The following is a 21833-nucleotide window of genomic DNA, read 5'->3' as shown; positions in this document are numbered from 1 at the left end:
CACTCTCCATCCGCCTCATAGTGTTGTACACCTCTATGAAATCTCCCCTCGGTTCCGTGCCCGCTCGGGAATAAAGTGCTAACATATGTAACCTTTCTTTTTAATTGAAAACATTCAGTCCCGGCAATAGCCGCGTAATTTTTTCTGTATTCTTTCAGCCCTTCTAGTCCATGCCGACCAGTTTTTGTTGTTACTGCCTGGTTCCAGCTACCTGCACCAGAGCCTCCATACACCTCCCATCCACGTGCCCACACAAATTCCTCTTGAGTGTCTCAATAAAACCCACATCCTCCACTTCCACTGGCAGCTCATTCCACACTCTCACCAACCTCTGAGTGAAGAATTCCCCTTCAGATTCCCCGAAAATAATTCACTTTCACCCTGAACGTATGTCCAATGTCAGGGTGAGAGGAGGGAAGGGGCAGAGAGGGAAGACAGTAAGGGGAGGGGGTGGTCGAGCGTGGAGAGGGAAACAGAGTGGAGAGGTTATACTTAATATCTTTCAGAAAAATTAATTGTTTTATCTTGCTGCAAACCTACTCTCCATACCCTGTACATTCTCAACCAAATTACTGATCTCGATGACAAGTTGCAGTGGTTGATGTTCAAAGTAAATATCAGAGTACATAAATGTCACCACATACAACCCAGAGACTGCTTTTCCTGCAGGAACACTTAGCAAATCTATAGAATAGTAACAGGATCAATGAAAGATCAAGTGGAGCATAGAATTCAACAAACTGCAAATGCAAATATAGTTAAGTATCAATGAATAATGAGAGCAATGGGGTGTAACCCTGGGGAACCTCACTAAGCCCGGGCCTCGAGTCCAATAAACAGCCTCCCACCATCACTCTCTGCTTCCTACCATCAAGACAACTGTGCATCCAGTGAGCCAGCTCTCCCTGGATCCCGTGTGATCTGACTTCCCACAGCAACTTACCATGTGAACGTTCTTGAAGGCCTCACTGATGCCAATATCAGCCCCGATCCTGGGACAGCGGTGTCACCGATCAGAGGGCATAGATTTAAGCAGAGGATGAAGAGGTTTAGAGGGATCTGAGGAGGAGATTTCTCACTCAGAGGGTAGCTGAAATCTGGAACTCACTGCCCGAGGTGGTGGTGGAGGGGCAGGTCCATTCACAACATTTATGAAGCGGATGAGCATTGAAACTGCCGAGATACAGTCGGCTGTGAACCAAGTGCTGATAAATGGGACCAGTGTAGACAGTGAGTGGATGGTCAGAACAGGTATGGCCGACCACAGGCCTGTTTCCATGCTGTGTGATCCACCACTCCGGACATGCTAAATTAACGATGGTGGCACCTCAAGGCATTGATTTCAAAACTCCACACCCCTCTCCATCCTGAAATAAAACAGACTGAACCCCTTTGTCACCACTGTGAGTATCAGTTTCTGTCAAGGTAACATACAAGTTGATCACTTTTGCTGAACAACTGGCAATTGATGAAGTTTCTTCCATTAATGTTGCTGCCTTACAGCAAAACTAAATCTCTCACTGTGTCAGAAACAGTGATTAAATCCCGCACCAAACACTGTGCTTTCATCCCTGCACGTTATAACTGGAACCATCTCACTGAGGGTCTGATGGAAACATGTGATCACATCTCCCCTGCTTCTGACATTTCAAATACCCTCAGAATGGTTTTCTGATTCAGTCTGAAGGTTATGGTACATTCAGCTCGTCGTCAGACCTGACAAACCGTGTCTTCCCACAGCTGGTTCCACCTGTTGGTGTGTCCACTTTCCTCCACCTCCAGGGAAGCTGCATCTCCACACAAACTCCTCACTTGAGACGACTGTCTGTACCCGTGACACAGGAAATCACATCACTGTCACTCTCCTGATACCGTGTCTGACCTGCTCACCGGGTCTCCTCCCTCAACAAGCTTCTTCCTCAGTCACCGTCTGTGAGATTATATAAAAACACAATTACTGTAAAACGATCTATCAGACAGCTCCTGCACCCCTCCACCCCGGACGATGGTTTCCCTATTAAAACTCTCTCTCCTCAGCCCTTCCCTATTCCCTTTCCCTTGGAAAACTACAGCTATGCCAACTGATCCGAATCCACTGTGAGGACATTTATATCTCAGAGGAGGATGTAGAAACCCGTGTCGTTCTCTGATACAGAGGTCAGTGACACCCCACCGTCATCCCAATCTGCATCAACAGCCCATGACGGTGACAGCTCTTCCAGACACTGGGGCTTTGTAACAAACACAATGTTAACAGCAAGATTAGACAGCGATTCATTTGAAGAGAGAATTGCTGCTTCCTGAAAGGACACGCGAGCGTCCGATACAACGGAGCAGTTTACAACTTTATTTGACCCGGGTCACGGAACTTCTGATCATCCCACTTTCTCACAACAGCAAACCCACCCCCCCATTCCCCCCCCCTCCCGATTATGGTCCACTCATAATCTCTACCCACACACACACACACAGACAGATCCCCTTCACCCTAAACCCCTCCTAATCTGGGAGCACAACTAACAGATCCCACAGCCCGGGCTCGGGCGCAAAGCTAAAACCAGGGCTGCAGGACCGGAGAGCACGGAGCCTCCAGCCGTCCGGCAGAGCTCGTTCCCGGCACTTTTCATAGAAACATGGAAAACCTACAGCACAATACAGGCCCTTCGGCCTATCACGTTGAAATTCCACGCCAACCGGCCCCGATTTCTACCCCACCACCTGGATCAAGAAGAGCGGGATCCCAATCATCAAACCCCAAAACCCACCCCTCCGCACAAAAGGGAACAATAACATCGACCCCCGATGAAAAGAGAACAACTCTAACCCGCACAACTGCGGAGGAGCCGGTGTCACCAGTGTGGAGGCGGCCGCATCGGGGACAGCGGACAAAATGGGCAACCCCGGAGGATTCACAGGTGAAGTGTCGCCTCACCTGGAAGGATGTTTGGACAACGGAGAGAGTTCGGCCGTCCGGCCCTTTCACTGTGACACCCCGAACTCCACATCAAATCCGTCCAAACGAATCTGGGTGAACTTTAATGACCAATAAATATAATTCCTCTCAGCGATCAGCTGTCTGAATGATCCCCTGACTCTGAGAGGAAGGGGTATCTATGGTCCACACTGTCAGGGTGTTGAGTTTACCGGGAGACAAAGACTGCAGGGACGGGGGGTTTTCACACTGTGTGTGGACCCCGCTGGCAATTCTGGTGTTGTGACCTGAATCGAGACAAACACCACGCTGCCCACTCCAGCAACAACACGGCACAGCCGGACACTTAACAGGGGACTTTACATCCCACAACACTGGATTCAGTGATGAAACCCGTCATCAATGTTGTTGTCCCACTGAAAAGTCCATTAAGTTGCTTTTAAATGCCAGCGCTCTCACACAGGTGACGTCACACAGCTCCTCCTCCCACGCGCCTGACGTCACCCATGGACTCCTCACACCGGGATCTGTCCTCACGTGCGCGGTGTCTTACGTCACCCACGCGCTGCTGTGCTCGAGCTTTATCGGTTGAATGGCTGGGCTAATAATCACGTGACCAGCCCCTTTTCCCCACCGCTGTCAACAGAGAATGCAGGTGCTGCGCTATTCCAATTGGTGCGAAGCGATGTCAATCACCGGTTACAACCAGTCGCGGAGGCGGACAGGCCGAGTGGGCGTTACCCCGCTGAGTCCGTCTCCCGCTCAAGCGCCAACCGCCACCTCAAAGCGGAGAAAACCCCAAAGTAAATGTCCGCTTTCTGATTTATTTCCATTTCCCTCCGAGGGCAGTTGGGGCGTTTGTGAAGCGTCTCCTGCGGCCGGAGTCTGTTGTATCGCTGAGAGGTAGGAGGAGACCGCTCGGCCCGTCGGTTTGATGCCGGTTCCCCGGGGAGGGATTTTATTGAAAGGATGAAGATGGTGAGAGAGGGGGCGGACAGGATGTTTGTCCCGGTGGGGACAGGTGGGGCTCATCTGGGGAAATGTCTGAGCCCACGGTGGTGTCGAGCAGAGGGATTCACCACATTGGGGGCAAACACCGGCAGACTGTTGCCCTGCAAGCGGGACCAATGGTCCGGGCAAAGTGACAATTATTTGTACTTTGTTGAGATTGTACCTGGAATATGGTGTAAAATCCCGCTCCCCATACTAACACGGGTTATACAGACCAAAGAACAAACTGCCGGAGGAACTCAGTGGGTCGGGCAGCATCTGTGGAGGGAAATGGACCGTCAACATTTCGGTCCGAGACCCTCCGTCTGGACTGAGAGTGGACGGGAAATAGTCAGAGAAAAGAGGTGAGGGGTGGGGATGGGGTAAGAGCCAGGGAGTGAGAGGTGGATCCAGGTGAGAGGGGAGGTGGGAAGGTGGAAATAGTGACAGGGGTGGGAGGTGAGTGATCGGGGCAACACGGGCTGCAGAAGATGGAATTTAATTCATAGAGGATTAACAAAGAGGTTAGAGAGTATTTGTTATATAGAGTGCAATGAAGATTCACCAGACTGATCCCTGGGGTGGTGGGGTCATCATATGAAGAAAGATCAAATGTGATAACCCTTTCATTTAGAGCACCGAGGACTGAGACACATTGTTACCGGTTGAACCAGGGATCCCAGTCTCTGAAACAGGGATGGACTGCCCGGGTCTGAGATGAGGGGAAATGTCTCCATTCCGAGGGTGGTGAATGTCTGTAAATCCCCACCACAGAGGGCGGTGAAGAGTCAGTGATCGTTCTCACATAAATCAGAGGCTGGCAGATGTGAGGAGACCAAAGGCATCGAGGAAATGAGGATCGGGCAGAAACACGTGGCTGAGATGGGACAGCAGCCGCCATCTTGCTGATGGTAAGAGGGGCTGAATGGCCTCCTGCTGTTTCTCACTTGTTGTTTCAGTGTTCCTGTTCAGCAAGGCTACGGAGGAATGTAAATACAAATTAGTGTTTATAAACACAGAACTGATTTAAATGAAACGTGAACATTTCATGTTTTGGTTTGAAATACGTTTTGGACCTGGATGGGAATTGAGCCGGTGACTCTGTGACCTGGAGGTGGAGGGTCAGGGATCGGGGAAGATATGGTGTGGAAAAATAATCTTGTATCTGGGGTAGATATGGAATAATCTGGGGAATGCGGCGGATGGGTCGGGCAGCGTGTGAGGGGCGAGGAGCAGAGTCACCAGTTCAGGAGGGAGACCCTCCACCCGTCACCTGATCCCGGTTCCTGTTCACGTTTTTCTGCAGATCGGCAGCATCTGCGGGTCACTGCTCTACCTATACGTGTAGCTTCATCTTTCCCCGTTCAGACAAGGCAGTGAGATCCGGATCTGTCACGTCCTCTCGTTGTGGCTGGACAATGTTTTTTTTCTCTGCAATAGTTTCTGCATGTTTCATTCACTGTTTTGAGATGCTGAAGTGCTGCCGATGTTTCTGGGTGTCTGACCCGTTTATGTGAGAATTTAGCCATTTGTATTTATCTGAGCTTCTCATAAATGTGTAAAGTTTAGTTCAGCTTCACTTCAGAATTTCCAAAGCAACACCCAGTCAGTCAAATTGCTCCACACAATTAAAATAGCTTATTACATTTTTTTTCTATTTTTGTACTATATATATATATATATATATATATATATAAGTATATTCTTATTTTAAATTACAATTGTTAAAATCTATTGTTATGAATTAGGTTCTACTGCTGCCGCAGGGACAACAAATTTCATATCATATGCCGGTGCTATTAAACCTGATTCTGATATTGATATGGAAGACCCATCACCAGTCACCAGTTCCCAGTTACCGCAGATCGTAATGTGAGATTGAATCCTTTTCCATATATTTGCTTTCCTCAGAAATGACAACAGTTCAGTTTCCTACTTTGGTTCCAGATCAGAAGCTCAGTCTGTCTAATATTTCCACACAAATGGGGAATTTGTTTATCATCATCATGTACTGAGCTACAGTGAAAATCTTACCTGATGTACCATCCACACAGATGGATACATTCCAACAGTACATTGAGCTGACATACAACAAAATAATCACTGTAACAAAGCATTGTGGCTGCAGAGAAAGTGCAGTGCAGATAGACATATGGTGCAGGGTCACATCGAGTTACATTGTGAGGTCGAGTCCATTTTATCATTCATTTGGCTTATAGACACAGACAGGAAGCCGTCCTTCAGCCTGGTGTTACACACTGTAAGGCTTTTGTATCTCTTCCCCGATGGGAGAGCGGGTTTGCAGCAAGAATGTCCAGGTTGTGAGGTTCTTTTCCGAGGGAGGGGAAGTGTAGGAAGAGTCCATGGAGGGGAGGCTTATTTCTCTGATGTTCTCTGCAGTTCCTTGCAGTCATGGGCAGAGCAGTAGCCATACAAAGGCGTGAAGTATCGACAAGGAGCTCAGAGACATCGGCCTTCACCCTGCCTTGTGTAGCTGGCTCCTGGACTTCCTGTCAGATCGCCGGCAGGTGGTAAGAGTGGGCTCCATCTCCTCTGTCTCTCTGACCCTCAGCACACATAACCCAGAGGGTTGTCTCTGTGGCCCTGTCCTTTACTCTCTGTGCACCCATGACTTGTGTTGCCACCCACAGCTCCAATCTGCTAATTAAATTTGCTGTCAGCACTACATTGATTGGCCTAATCTCAAATACTGATAACAATCGATCAAATGCATCCTGACAGGGCTCTGTCCAAACAAACATTTCACTCTTCTTCAGGAGATTGGTCAGAGGAAGAGCGATAGCAGCAAAGTTCTTACGAAAATATCCATCCATTCCCAGAAACCTTCTAACAGCCTTCTCAGCAGTCAGAATAGGAACTGGAGAAATTGCCTGGACTTTTTCCCGAACAGGAGCCAACTTGCATTGACCTACAACATAGCCAAGACAGGTCATACTGGCATGGCCATATTCACTCTTAGCCAAGTTAACTGTAAGGCTGGCCTGGGAAAGCCTGTCAAACAGCTTTTCTACTGCAGAGATATGCTCTTCCGAAGTGCCACTCCCTGTGACTAAGTCATCAATATAGGCATCTGTGTGTTCTAATCCTCGAATTACAGAATCAAACTTTCTCTGGAATGTTCCTGGATTATTTTTCCTTCCAAAAGGTAAAACATTGTATTCACACAAACCAAATGGTGTCACAAATGCAGAAATTTCTCTACCTCTGTCCATCACTGGAACACATCAATATGCTTTCAAAAGATCAATCTTCAGCTTTTCCAACCTTATTGATTCCAACCTTACTGCATTTACCTTCCTATAATCAGTGCAAAATCTAACACTACCATCAGGTTTGGGCACAATAACACAGGGTGAGCAATCCGCTGCTAAAGGACTAATAATACCATTTTCCAGTATATATTCAATTCCATGCACAGGCAATTTACACTTTTCTGCATTCATGCAATATGGGTGTTGTTTAATTGGTTGGGCTTGACCATTATCTACGTCATGTACTGCAACCGTGGTTTGCTTGGGAACAACGGGAAATACAACTTTAAACTCCAGAATTAATTCCTTCAGCTGTTGTTGTTGCTTTGGCTGCAGGTGAGCCAACTTGTTATCAATGTTTTCCAGAACAACCGAGTTCATTAGCCTAACTGGGACCACGTTTGGCTTGTGAAAATTCTCAGATGAGTCAATTGTTTCATTCGCAGGTTTGCCAGATTCATATGATTTGACAACAACACACACGGATGGAGCCTGCTTGTCAAAATAAGGCTTTATCATATTTATGTGTACCACCTGTGTTAGTTTACATTGGTCGGGTGTTTTAATAACACAATTCAGATCATTAATTTGAGAGACTATTTTATATGATCCATTGAGATTCGCCTGAGGTGGATTTGTCAACATTCTTCAACATAAGGTAAGCACCTTATCCCCCACCTGGTATTTTCTTTCGCAAGCCCTCCTATCAAACCAACACTTCACTTTGTTTTGAGAAATCTTTCAGTTTTGTCTCGCTAGACCTCAGGTGTGGAGTAGTTTATCTTTGATCTTCAAAACATAGTCTAACAAGTTAACATGTACATCCCCATTAATCCACTGTTCCTTTAACAAGGTCAAAGTTCCCCTCACTCTACAACCAAATACAAGCTCAAATTGAGTAAATCCTAGTGTTTCCTGTACTGACTCTCTTACTGCGAACAAAAGCAAATGTATTCCTTCATTCCAGTCTTTTCCATTTTCAACACAATATGCCTCAATCATGGTTTTGAGGGCAGAAAGAAATCTTTCCAAAGCCCCTTGTGATTCTGGATAGTATGCAGATGATGTAATTTGTTTAGTTCCCAGTTAATAAACTACCTGCTGGAATAATCTAGATGTAAAATTACTTCCTTGATCAGACTGGATTTTTTTAAGCAAACCAAGTAAAGTAAAAAACTTGGTAAGAGCCTTTGCCACAGTTTTAGCTTTATTATTTCTGAGAGGTATTGCCTCTGGGAATCTGGATGCAGTACACATAATAGTTAGTAGATACGGATGGCCAGCTTTAGTCTTTGGCAAAGGGCCAACACAATCCACTTTAAATTTTGAAGAGGACACACCGAATGCAGGTTTAGACTGCAGTGGGGCCACTGGGGTGACCTGATTAGGTTTACCCACAACTTAACAAGTGTGACAGGTTCTGCGAAAGGTCACAACATCTGTCCCCAAATTAGGCCAGTAACATTTTTTGATAATCTTGTTTAGTTTGATTCACTCCAAAATGTCAACGTAAGGGTATAGTGTGGGCCAAAGTTAAAATTTCAGTCCTATAAACTTTAGGAACTACAACCTGGTGAACAATTTCCCATTCCTCACTCGCTGGAATAGCAGGTGGCCTCCACTTCCTCATTAACACTCCATCCTTGACATAATACCCTACTGGCACTTTCTTAATCTCATCATTTGAGAGAGGTGTTTCTTTTAAAGCTTCAATCTCAGGGTCTCGGTTCCCTGCTGCTATAAACTCCTTCCTAGACAGGGATAAATCTTTCTCGTCAGACTTACTATCTGAATCCTGTTGAAACAATGAAGGCAGAAAAGTCCCTGACAAGTCATCATAACCGGAATCCAGATTTTGGCTATCATGGGGATCAGAATCATGCTGCACAGAACCGTCTGCGTCGGCAGACATTTTAGCCATACTTCAAGTTACTGCGCAGGAAGGATAAATGTTAAAATCCATCTGTGGGTCGTCAGTGGTTGACTTAGTTGTTAACTGCACTGCAGGAACAACTTTACCATCTGCTAGGTCATTCCCGAACAGCAAAGTAACATCTTCCACCGGTAAACTGGAGCACAATCCGATCTCAACAGGTCCTGAAACTAATCCTGATTATAAAGTTACCTTGTACAACAGCACGGAAATCATGCTGCCGCGAATGCCTTTAATAAGATTTACCTCAGCAGTGTCAGTCTCATCGCCAAACTTTAGAACGCTGTCTAACGTACAGGCAGACAGACATACTTTATTGATCCCAAGGGAAATTGGGTTTGGTTACAGCCACACCAACCAAGAATAGTGAAGAAATATAGCAATATAAAACCATAAATAATTAAATAATAATAAGTTAATTTTGCAAGCGGAAATAAGTCCAGGACCAGCCTATTGGCTCTGGGTGTCTGACACTCCGAGGGAGGAGTTGTAAAGTTTGATGGCCACAGGTAAGAATGACTTCTTATGATGCTGTGTTACATCTCGGTAGAATGAGTCTCTGGCTGAATGTACTCCTGTGTCTAACCAGTACATTATGGAGTGGATGGGAGTCATTGTCCAAGATGGCATGCAACTTGGACAGCATCCTCTTTTCAGACACCACCGTCAGAGAGCCCAGTTCCACCCCCACAACATCACTGGCCTTATGAATGAGTTTGTTGATTCTGCTGGAGTCTGCTACCCGAGCCTGCTGCCCCAGTACACAACAGCAAATATTATAGCGCTGGCCACCACAGCCTCCCAGAATGAGTGACTGAGAAGCCCCAGTAAATTGGACAGCATCCTCTTTTCAGAATTTTCACTGGTACCGATTCATTTACTAATACAATCCCATCTGACATCAAACGTTCGAACCCTTCTTAACTCAGGCAGACCTCTCAGACCTTAACTGAGCCTCAACAGAATGTTCAGAACCCTCTGGGTTTATAGAAGCTTCAACACAGGCATTTGGGACTGCCTCATTTACCTTTTTATTCTTCAGGACAGAACAATTATCCATCACATAACCAGCTTTCCTACAGCAGTAACAAGTAGGACCAGAATATTTCTCCTTCAATTGCTTCCCTTCATCCTTACTCTTATCACTAGTCCAAACTTTAATTTCTGGTTTGCACTGGTGATTCCTGCTATTCTTTTGGAAGCTCTTTTTCGGGGTAAACTTAACCTTATGAGTTAAAGCAAACTCATCTGCTAATCTAGCAGACTCCTGCAAAGTGGCAGCATCCTTTTCATCTAAATATCTCTTTATGTCATCAGGCACGCACCTTTCGAATTCTTCAATTAAAACCAACTCCTTCTATTTGTAAAATCATCACTTATATTTTTATACGTGCATTCGTGGTCAAAACACACAGACTTCTGAGAAGCAAATGCCAGATAAGTCTGATTCACAAATTTCCTTCAATTTCCAAATTTTTTCCTGTATGATTCTGGGACCAAATCGTAAGCTTTGAGCACAGCCTGTCTCACTATGTCATAATCAGCTGCTTCATCAACTATCAAAGCAGAATAGGCCATGGCCTCCTCTACTCTACTGTCAAGATGAAGCCACACTCATATTGGAGGAACAACACCCTATCTATCGGCTGGGTAACCTCCAACCTGATGGCATGAATATTGACTTTTCTAACTTACGTTAACACCACTCCTCACCTTCTCACCCCATCCGTGATATATTTAGATTGTTTGTTCCCTCTTTTTCTAACCATCACTCTGCCTGTTCTCCAACTCCCTCTGGTGCTCCCCTCCCCCTTTCTTTCTCCCTAGGCCTCCCGTCCCATGATGCTGTCCAGTTCTCCAGTTTTGTATCCCTTTTGCCAATCACCTTTCCAGCTCTCAGCTTCACCCCACCCCCTCTGGTCTTCTATCTTTCACATTTCCCCCTCACCCTCCTCCTTTCAAATCTCTTCCTATCTTTCCTTTCAGGTAGTCCTGACGAAGGGACTCGGCCTGAAACAACGACAGTGCTTCTCTCTATAGATGCTGCCTGGCCTGCTGTGTTCCGCCGGCATTTTGTGTGTTGCCCAAACTATTGAGCTCGGGGGAATCAAGGCTTAGAATCTTGAGATGGTAAAGTAGGAAACTTCACTTCATCCACAGAATAGGTGATGAGAGAGATATTTGTAATCCAGGGTAAATGTTGAGAGAATGCAATTATGTCAAATTCCTCAGGTTCCACAGTGGTAAAATGAGAGAACAGTTGCTGTAGATTTTATCTGTCGTCATTCCAAAATCTCACATACTAATTATCACCCAAAGTGACTTGTCACAAGGGGTATCATCTTCAAGTGAATTACCACACCACACCCAGGCAAGGGTTAACACATCAGCAGTCTTCACAGGATCCCCAAATCAGAGCCACTCCTATGGATCAAACAAGGTGACCACCACACATTCGATGTACGGTGAATCGATGATTAATCCACCCTTGTGGGCATAGGAAAGTTCCAAACGGTGTCCCTTGGCCATTAGTTCCCTGGTTTCGATTCTTTCCATTTTACCTCCTTCATCTCTGTCTGACTCTGGGTGTCTGTGTCCTCGGTTAAAACTAAACAAGCTGCAAGTCAGACTGAATCACCTTAATCTCTCTCTTAAAATAGCCTTCAGCAAACGAAACCTAGGGATTCATTACAACGGCCACTCCATTGTGAACTGACTGGTGTGCCAGTAGTTGGGATGACTGAGTGAATGCTATCCCACATTCTGAGCAGGTGAACGGCTTCTCCTCAGTGTGAACACGCTGATGTCTCTGTAGGCTGGATAAATAAATGAATCCCTTCCCACAGTCTAAGCAGGTGAACGGCTTCTCCCCAGTGTGAACTCGCTGGTGACTCTGTAGGGTGGATGAGTGAGTGAATCCTTTCCCACAGACTGAGCAGCTGAACGGCTTCTCCCCAGTGTGAATTTGCAGATGTCTCTGTAGGCTGGATAAATGAGTGAATCTCTTCCTACAGACTGAGCAGGTGAATGGCCTCTCCCCAGTGTGAACTCGCTGGTGATTCTGTAGGGTGGATGACTGAGTGAATCCCTTCCCACAGACTGAGCAGGTGAACGGCTTCTCCCCAGTGTGAATTTGCTGGTGTCTCTGTAGGGTGGATGAATCAGTGAATCTCTTCCCACAGACTGAGCAGGTGAATGGCTTCTCCCCAGTGTGAACTCGCTGGTGTCTCTGTAGGGTGGATGACTGAGTGAATCTCTTCCCACACTCTGAGCATGGGAACGGTTTCTCCCCAGTGTGAACTCGCTGGTGACTCTGCAGGGTGGATAACTGAGTGAATCTCTTACCACATACTGAGCAGGTGAATGGCTTCTCCCCAGTGTGAACTTGCTGATGTCTCTGTAGGGTGGATAACTCAGTGAATCCTTTCCCACATTCAGAGCAGGAGAACGGCCTCTCCCCAGTGTGAACTCGCTGATGACTTTGTAGGTTGGATAACTCAGTGAATCTCTTCCCACATTCTGAGCAGGAGAACGGCCTCTCCCCACTGTGAACTCGCTGATGACTCTGTAGGTTGGATAACTCAGTGAATCTCTTCCCACATTCTGAGCAGGAGAACGGCCTCTCCCCAGTGTGAACTCGCTGATGACTCTGGAGGTGGGATAACCGAGTGAATCTCTTCTCACAGACTGAGCAGGTGAATGGCCTCTCCCCAGTGTGAACTCGCTGATGTACCAGTAGAGTGGAGGACTCAGTGAATCCCTTCCCACATTCTGAGCAGGTGAATGGCTTCTCCCCAGTGTGAACTCGCTGATGTTTCCATAGGGTGGAAGAGTGAGTGAATCTCTTCTCACAGACTGAGCAGGTGTACAGCCGCTCCCCTGTGTGAACTCGCTGGTGAGCCATTAGGTCAGATGACTGAGTGAATCCTTTCCCAGGAGTTCAACAGATGACTAACCTCCGCCAGTGTGGTATGAACTGACTGGTGTGTCCACAGGTGGGAAGACCAACTGAATCCTTTCTCACACACGCAGAACAGATGAATGGCCTTGGCCAATGTGAACTTGTTGATGTACCTTCAATTGTGATAACTGAGTGAATCCACTCCCACTGTCTGAGCAGGTGAACGGCCTTTCTCCTGTGTAAAATGACGGTTGGTCAAATGAGGAATGGTCGATTGAATCCCTTGCTCCACTTCTTAAATATCGGGACAGAGACAACAAAACTGGCGTGTCGTGTTTGAGCTGCCTGCAGACAAATTCCTTCTCATTCTTAACCTGTAAAAAGATTTACAAAATCCATCAATGGGTTTAGGACAACATTACAGATGAGATCACTTGGTTTGATTTGTATCACACTGTTACAGTGAGGTTCTACTCAAGTTGGACAGAGAAATCATCTCCTGACTGGGCAGAGTGCTGGTATCTGGAATGACCATCAATTCCCTGATGCTCTTCCTGTCTCTATCAGAATGGGGCATTTCTGCCGTCTCCAATCTGTGACCTGGCTCAGTCTGACTCTCTCCGTTGGTATTATTCCCTGTTCCTGCTGAGCAGCATGGGTGCCTGGCCCCACAGTAACTGAAACAGTCTCACACATGCAGCTGAGCTGGGATCTTCTTTTATGTATTCTTAACTTAAAGTGCCACAATTTTAAAACCATATAAAAAATTCCTGCCGAAATGAATGGTTGGTTCACACAGCTGTTAAAAGATCTTAGAGTGAATGTTTGTAATATTTCAGGTTCTTGTAGAAAAGTACAACACAGAAACAGGCCCTTTGGGCCATCTAGTTTGTGCTAAACTATTTAAATTGCCCAGTCCCATACCCCTACCATCCAAGTTCCTATACAAACCTCCTAAATATTGAAATTGAGCTCACATGCCCCACTCATGATGGCTGTTCATTCCACACCCAGATGACCATCTGTGTGAAGAAGTTTCCCCTCATGTTCCCCTTAACATTTCACGTTTCACGCTTAACCCATGGCCTCTGGTTGTAGTCCCACACCATTTCAGTGGTAAAAGCCAGCTTGAATTTACACCTTCCCTTTAGCTGAAAATACTCAACAGGCGCTTTCTAAATGGTCATCTATGTCGATGTCATTGATAGGTCGAATAAATGGGCAATTAATATGCGTCATATTACTTTTTCAACTTATGATACAGATGACCAAGATCGCCCTTCATGGTTACATTTGGAGGAAAACTCAGTAATGGGGTTTTCGTCAGCTTCGCTATTAGGAGCTCCTCTTCAGTTTTCATTCTCCAGTATAGGTAGACAAGCTCTAAACCGTATTGTTAAACATACTTTAAAAATATGGTTTCAGTTTTGTAGATTTTTTAATTAAATGGTTCTTTACTTCCTAGTAATATTTATTCTAGTTTCTTTTTTAAACCATCAACTTTCGATAAGGCTTTTTAAATATGGAAAATTAAGGGAATTAAAACTTTTTTAGATTTGTTTTTACAAGACTGCTTTGTGTCCTTCTCACAGTAAATGGATAAATATGATATCTCTAATACAAATTTTTTCAGGTATTTACAGGTTAGGAATTTCTTACATGATTTTTTTATCGAATTACCCGTTGGCCTGCTCTTCAAATTTGGCTTACGTTATTTTTCAGTTTAAATCTTTTCAAAAATGATTAATAGCTATCATTTATAAACAGTTAATGAATGGTCGCATGTCGCCTAATGACAGGGTTCAACGTACCTGGGAAGTAGAACTTCAACATTCACTTTCAGATAATCAATGGAGTAAGATTTATTATTTAATCAATAGTTCATCTGTCTGCTCACGCCATATCTTAATTCAGTTTAAGATAGTACATATGTCCAAAGATAAATTGGCGCATATATTTCCGAATATAAGCCCTATTTGAAACAGATGTAACACAGAAATGGCTACTTTAACTCATATGTTTTGGTCATGTGTAAGTTTAAATAATTTTTTGGAGGGATGTGTTTGGAATATTATCTAAAGTTATAGATATGGATGTTCAACCTAATCCACACAGCAATTTTTGGGATTATTCCAGAGGAAGCAAGCAAAGTGTCTGCTTCCACCAAACATGTGATAGCTTTTTCAACTTTACTGGCCAGGAGAGCTATTTTGCTACATTGGAAAGAATCTAACCCACCTACTGTTTTCTATTGGCTCTCCTCCCTTATGTCATGTCTAAGCTTAGAAAAATTCAAAGCCAGACACTTGATACATCCTTTAATTTTGCACAAGTCTGGCGAGCTTTTATTCCATATTTTCACATGATTTAATTTATATTTGTCTGTCTGTCTGTCTATCTATCTATCTATTTGGGGGAATTCCTTATCCCTGAAGTTTCGGAGATGACTGGAAGGATGTGTTTTTGTTCTCTCTCTCTGTTTTCTTTAATTTTATCCTCAATTGGACTGCCCAATCTTTCATTTTCTTTCCTTTGTTTTCTCTTCTTTATTTTTGTTTGTTTTTGTTTCATTTTAGTTTGTGGGTTTTTTCCCTTATCAATAAAATCTCCAATCTTTTTTTTTATTATTATGAGGAGTTGAAGTTTTTTTTGACCATTGTATATTTAACAGCAAAATATTTTACTTATTTGATTTTGATATTATATACTTTTAGTTTTTACTATTGCTGTTTATATGTCTCTTACATTATCTACTTGTTAAACTCCTCTTCTGATTTGTATATTCTTTATTTGGAAATCAATAAAAAAAGATTGAAAAATGAATTTACAACATCTATGCCCCTCTTTCACAATCAAACCTCCCCTCAATCTTCGACATTCCAAGGAATAAAGTCCTGAGAAGATAAACTGATCTCCAAAAGTCATAAAGTTAAAGATGAAACATTCTTTTCAACATTTTAAGCAAGATTAGTGTATTATTATTATTGTTTTTACAATTTCAGAGTAGAAAAAAAGGAAAGGAGCACCATGCAAAAGGTAGGGAACCCCAAGAGATTTGAGCTCTCAGATAACTTTTACCAAGGTCTCAGACCTTAATTAGCTGGTTAGAGCTATGGCTTGTTCTCAGTCTTCATTAGGAAAAGCCAGATGTTGCAAATTTCAAAGCTCTATAAATACCCTGACTCCACAAACCTCATCCCAACAATTAGAGCCATGGGCTCCTCTAAGCTCCTGCCTAGCACTCTGAAAATTAAAATACATGATGCCCACGAAGCAGTAGAAGGCTATAAGAAGACAGCAAAGAGTTTTCATGTAGCCCTTTCCTTGGTTTGTAATGTAATTAAGAAACAGTTAACAGGAACGGTGGAGGTCAAATTGAGGTCTAGAAGACCAAGACCAAGAAATCCTTCAAAGAGAATTGCTCGTAGGATTACTAGAAAGGGAAATCAAAACCCCTGTTTGACTGAAAAAGATCTTCAGGAATATTTAGCAGACTCTGGAGTGGTGCTGCACTGTTCTACTGTGCAGGGACACCTACACAAATACACAAATATGACTTTCATGGAAGAAACATCAGAAGAAAACCTTTCCTGTGCCATCACAACAAAATTCAGCAGCAGATATTTGCAAAGGAACATCTAAACAAGCCTTATGCATTTTGGAAACAATTCCTCTGGACTGATGAAGTTTAAAAAGAACTGTTTGGCTGCAATGAGCAACGGTATGTTTGGAGAAAAAATGGTGCAGAATTTCATGAAAAGAACACCTCTCCAACTGTTAAGCACGGGAGTGGATTGATCATGCTTTGGGCTTGTGTTGCAGCCAGTGGCATGGGGAACATTCTACTGGTAGAGGGAAGAATGAATTCCATTCAATACCAGCAAATTCTGGAAGCAAACATCACACCATCTGTAAAAAAGCTTAAGATTAAAAGAGGATGGCTTCTACAACAGGATAAAGATCCTAAATGCACCTCAAAATCCATAATGGACTACCTCAGGAAGCGCAAGCTGAACGTTTTGCCATGGACCTCACAGTCCGCCGAGCTATACATCATAAATATCTGTGGATAGACCTCAAAAGAGCACTGCCTGCAAGACGGCCCAAGGATCTCATAGAACTAGAGGTATTTTGCAAGGAAGAATGGGCAAAAATCCCCAAACAAGAATTGAAAGACTCTTAGCTTGCTACAGAAAGCATTTAGAAACTGTGATACTTGCCAAAGGGGTTGCTACTAAGTACTGACCATGCAGGGAACCCAAACTTTTGCTTCAGGCCCTTTTCCTGTTTTATTATTTTGAAACTGTAAATGATGGATACAAAAGAGTAATCTTGCTTAATTAAAGAATGTGTCATCTTTAACTTTCTGCCTTTTGGAAATCACGTCATTGTTTTACTCGCTTAGCTATTCACAGGAATAGAAAGCTGCCCAAATTTTTGCATCTTACTGTATGCAAGTCTCTTGCTAAATGATGCCCTAAAAAGTTGGACTTCCAAATATCACTCCCCTTCCACCCACTTGCAAATTATCCAGCAACTTTTGCATCACCACAATACACACAGCCTTCTGTATTGTACATAAATATTACCCCTGAACCCTCCCTCAGGTGATGAACTTACTGATGAAAATGCCAATGGATATGAAGTGAAGGGCAGTAGTCTTTCTGTCTCATTGGAGTCTGGCACATTTGTGATGTGAAAGCTACTTGTTGACAAGGGCAAAGTTAAAGTTGTTTGATATCATTATGTACCCAGAAAGAATAGGTTAAAACATATCCTCACGTGTAGAAAACTCCAGAACAAGCAACACACACAAAATGCTGGAGGAACTCAGCAGGCCGGGCAGCATCTATGGGAAAGAGTACTAATGCTGAGTTCCTCCGGCATTTTGTGTGAAATTCCTCCGGATTTACAGCAGCTGCAGGTTTTCTCTTGTTGCGGTTGGAGGCAGAACAAAGGTGATTTTCTCAACAGCTGATAGAAAGATTTTGTTCTCTTTTTCCGAATTCCTAATCCTTGCATTCAGATAGCTGGAGCTCAGCTCCGTCTGTGAGATCCATCTGCTCCCGTTCCCTGATTAGCCGGAAGCTCCCCGGGGCCCGTGTACGGATCGTGGGGCTGAGAGAGAGGAAAAAGACCTGGCCTGTGCCGAGTTTGCGGGTCTCAGTCTCCGGTTCTCACAGCAATTGTCACTCAATTAGAGTCGAAAAAGTCCTTACCTTTCCGCTCCTCCCGACATTTTGTATACTGCGCGCATGCGTAGTTATCGGAGACGGCAGCAACCCTGCGCCTGCGCATTTGATCGGTGCTGCAAACGACAGCGAAATTTTAAACGCGCGGCTTTATGGGTAATCATGGTGCCATTCAAAATTTATGCAAGCTTCGGTTCCACGTCCATATCTCAGTTTTTGTGTGTGGAAAACTCAGCAGCTTTCTTAACGCAGAAAGCGGCTCCCATAAACGACATACTCAAGATCAACAGGCACTTCGTGTACCTAATGCCAAAGTACAATACTCTTACAAATGCAGATGTGAAACAAAAGAGATTCTGCAGTTGCTGGAAATACAGAGACGCACACACACAAAATGCTGAAGGAGCTCTGCAGTTCAGGCAGCAACTAAGCAGAGGAGTACACAGTCTAGACATGCTGAAGGGACTCGGATTAAATGCTGCCCATTTATTCCTCTCCACATTTGCTGCCTGATCTGATGATTACCTGCAATGTTTTGTAGAAATTAACCATTTTGTTTTTCAATTAACCAATTTCCAAATGTTTCTCATCTTTCATTCATAGCCACATCCTGCTGGTCTGGTTCCTCTTCCTCCTCCTGCTCGGAACCTCCAGACCCCATCTCTTTCCAGAGCCCCAAAGCCCTGACTCAGGCTGGCAACTCTTTGGTTTCTGACTCTGCTCCATCGAAGATTCACTCGCCAGTCCGCTGTCAGGCTTTAGAGGCGCATTGCAACAACCCGGCTGTCTGAGGCACAGTCCTTTGAAATTAGTGAAAATGACACAAAATTTGAAAAAAGCAGGGGGAAAGGAGTTTACCCACCTTAGTCCAGAGCCCTGGGGAAATACTCAGCGAGCTCATCCTGTTAATTAGCCTGTGGAAAATCATGCAGGAAATTCATGCAGGTGTGTCAGATGATGAGAGGCATTGATCGTGTGGAAAGTCAGAGGCTTTTTCCCCAGGGCTGAGATGGCGAACACGTGGGGGGCATAGTTTAAGGTGCTTGGAAGTAGTTCAAGGGAGGTGTCAGAGATATATTTTTTTATACAGATAGTGGTGGGTGTGTGGACTGCACTGCCAGCGACGTGGTAGAGACGGGTACAATAGAGTCTATTCAGAGAATCTCAGAGAGATACACGGAGCTTAGCAAAATAGAGGATTCTGTGGTACGGTAATTCCAGGAATTTTCTAGAGTAGGTTACGTGGTCGGAACAACATTGTGGGCCGAAGGGTCTGTAATTTGCTGCAGACTTCTCTGATTCTAAGAAATTGAAGCGAAATCTCTTCTCCCACGGAGCGGTGACAAGTTGCAACAGGGAGAGTGAGAGATAAATATTAAAATACTGATATGGAACAGAAACCTGGGCAGGGAGCAGATGGACTGAGTGGCCTCTCTAGTGTATATTGTGAGTTTGGCAGTGACAGTAAGTACCTGCGACACGGAATTTGATACAGAAGTGATTTATCTTTCACAGATCCACAGTATTAAACACCAGTCTAGTTGAAGGCTAACATCAGCGGAACAGACTCCTCCAATGCTCAGTGACCAGGGTTCAGTCCTGGGTGCGATGAGCAGCCGCAAGAACTGCAGAATCTGACAGTGACAGTCCCTCATGAACCTGCAGCTGCCTTCAGTCACCGTGATGGTTAAACATTTTACACGGAGCTGATTTGAACTTCCTCCCTGATGTGAAGTTGCTGGTGTTGCAGCATCTGGGATGATTGAGTAAAACTCTTTGCTCACTCCGGACAGAAATGTGGCCTCTATTTATTGTGAACTCACCGGAGCATCACAAGGTGGATTAACTGAATGAGCCTCTTCGCACACACGGAGCAGGTGAACGGCCGCTTCCCAGTGCGAAGCTGTAGGTCACGGTCTTTGGTCTCGGCCCGAAATGTTCACTGTTCGTTTCCACGGATGCTGCCCAGCCTGCTGAGTTCCTCCAGCATTTTGTACCTGTTGCTTTGCCCACAGCATCTGCAGTGTACTTTGTGTTCAAGCTCTGGTGAACTGACAGATAGAGCGGAACTAACGTGCTGTTGTGTTTGTGATTCCCATACACAAATCCTTTGACTTTTGTACACTGTTAAAGGTTTACAAAGCACGTCAATGGGCGAAGGACAACACTTCAACTGAAATTATTTTAGTCTCCATGGTGCCTACTGATAAAAACACTGTCACAGCTCAAAACAAATTGGAGGAACAAAAATTTATCTTCGAACTGGCTGCAGTTCCGGCATCAGGCACAACATCAAACTCTCCGCTTCCCTCTCTGTGTCAAAATGGATCACTCCTCCCCTTCATCAGTCTGTGACTCAGTCTGTCTGTCGCCTTCGTATTCTGCGCATGCGCCACACACCTACTGAGATCACATTTTATTTACACGTCTGTGACTAGAGACTTTCTGTTTATTATGTCCCTCCCAGCATTTGGCGGTGTTAAACTCAGTGTCAGCAATGGTATTGACCCTCAGGAGTAGGTGATTAGGCTTTTTCGTTGGGGATCGATAAACTGCCGGTAGTGCATGGCTGGATGAGTGGGTCGTTTTCAGACTGGAAGGAGGTAGCGTTTGAAGTACACCAGAGATCAGTCCCTGACCACAGTTGTTCACAGTTTAATGTCCTGGCGGAGTCAGCGAGATGTGAGATGTCCCAGTCTGCTGGTGACGCAGAAAGAGTGGAGTTGGGGGAGGGGAGGCTATTCACATGCAATTTCGTAGCTTTGCAATCAGTACATAGTGCACTGTGGGGCTGCAGTGGCGGGTTCCAATCTGCTAATTAGATTTGCTGACGGCACTACATTGATCGGCCGAATCCCAAATAATAACGAGGCAGCCGACAGAGAAGAAGTCATCACCCCAAAACAGTGGTGTCAAGAAAACAACCACTCCCTCATTGTGACAAAAACAAAGGAGCTAGTTGTGGATTACAGGAGGAATGGAGACAGGGACCAAATTCAACATTTCCAAGTCTGTTATTGACACAAATGCACATTTTAATAGTGATCATGACGCAATGTATTTTATATATTGTTAATGACATAAAACATATTTATAGATTGTTAATGACAGAGAATCATATCATTTGTGTTCCGTGTGTTATCTGAATGTACTTTCCTGTGATGCTGCCACAAGTCAGTGTTTCTCTCTACCTGTACCTTCCCGTACTTGTGCACTTGGCAATAAATTCAACAGGACCTGAGAAATCTCAGTGAGATTTGATTAGTGATGATCATCTTGGCAGCTCGGTAGGTCGAATGTATGCGACAGTACACTGTTAAGTGCAAAACCCTGAACAGTGTTGATGATCAGAGGGATCTTAGACTCCAAGTTCATCGCTCCCTGAAAGAGACTGCACAGATTGATCGGGTGGTTAAGAAGGCAAATGGCATGGTTGTCTTTATTAGTTGAATCATTGAGTTCAAAAGTCAGGAAGTTGTGTTGCGGCTGTTACGAGTCTGCGGTCGTACTGTGACTGTTTCTTTAAGAGCGCCGGCGTGTGGAGGCGGGGCTATGACGTCAGTCACAGGCTGACAGCGCTGACTGTGGACTGAACCATCAGAGAGAGAGAGCG

General features: G+C 44.6%; 1 protein-coding gene across 2 annotated transcripts; it reads right to left on the bottom strand.

Moving 5' to 3' along the window:
• Positions 1-2803: 2803 nt before the first annotated feature.
• On the bottom strand, positions 2804-18308 carry LOC132389621 (gastrula zinc finger protein XlCGF26.1-like). Of its 2 annotated transcripts, none has more exons than XR_009510622.1 (2): positions 18248-18283; positions 2804-4899 (listed from the first exon to the last, which is right to left on the bottom strand). XR_009510622.1 is itself a non-coding variant. In XM_059962126.1 (2 exons), exon 2 carries the CDS (start codon positions 13029-13031, stop codon positions 11805-11807), a length of 1227 nt encoding a protein of 408 aa, XP_059818109.1. In that variant the 5' UTR covers positions 13032-13402; positions 18248-18308; the 3' UTR covers positions 10991-11804. The 2 variants fall into 2 exon arrangements, 1 of the variants encoding a protein (XP_059818109.1); XM_059962126.1 differs by lacking the exon at positions 2804-4899 and adding an exon at positions 10991-13402 and having other exon boundaries at positions 18248-18308.
• Between the last annotated feature and the right edge of the window lie 3525 nt (positions 18309-21833).

The sequence above is a fragment of the Hypanus sabinus genome, unplaced genomic scaffold (assembly GCF_030144855.1).
Source record: "Hypanus sabinus isolate sHypSab1 unplaced genomic scaffold, sHypSab1.hap1 scaffold_613, whole genome shotgun sequence".
In the NCBI taxonomy this organism is placed as follows: Eukaryota; Metazoa; Chordata; class Chondrichthyes; order Myliobatiformes; family Dasyatidae; genus Hypanus; species Hypanus sabinus.
This window is presented reverse-complemented; position numbering and strand designations above follow the sequence as displayed.

Bases quoted from the DNA above. Each gene is read 5' to 3' on its own strand.
- LOC132389621 (XM_059962126.1), bottom strand. From the start codon at position 13,031: ATGGCTCACCAGCGAGTTCACACAGGGGAGCGGCTGTACACCTGCTCA.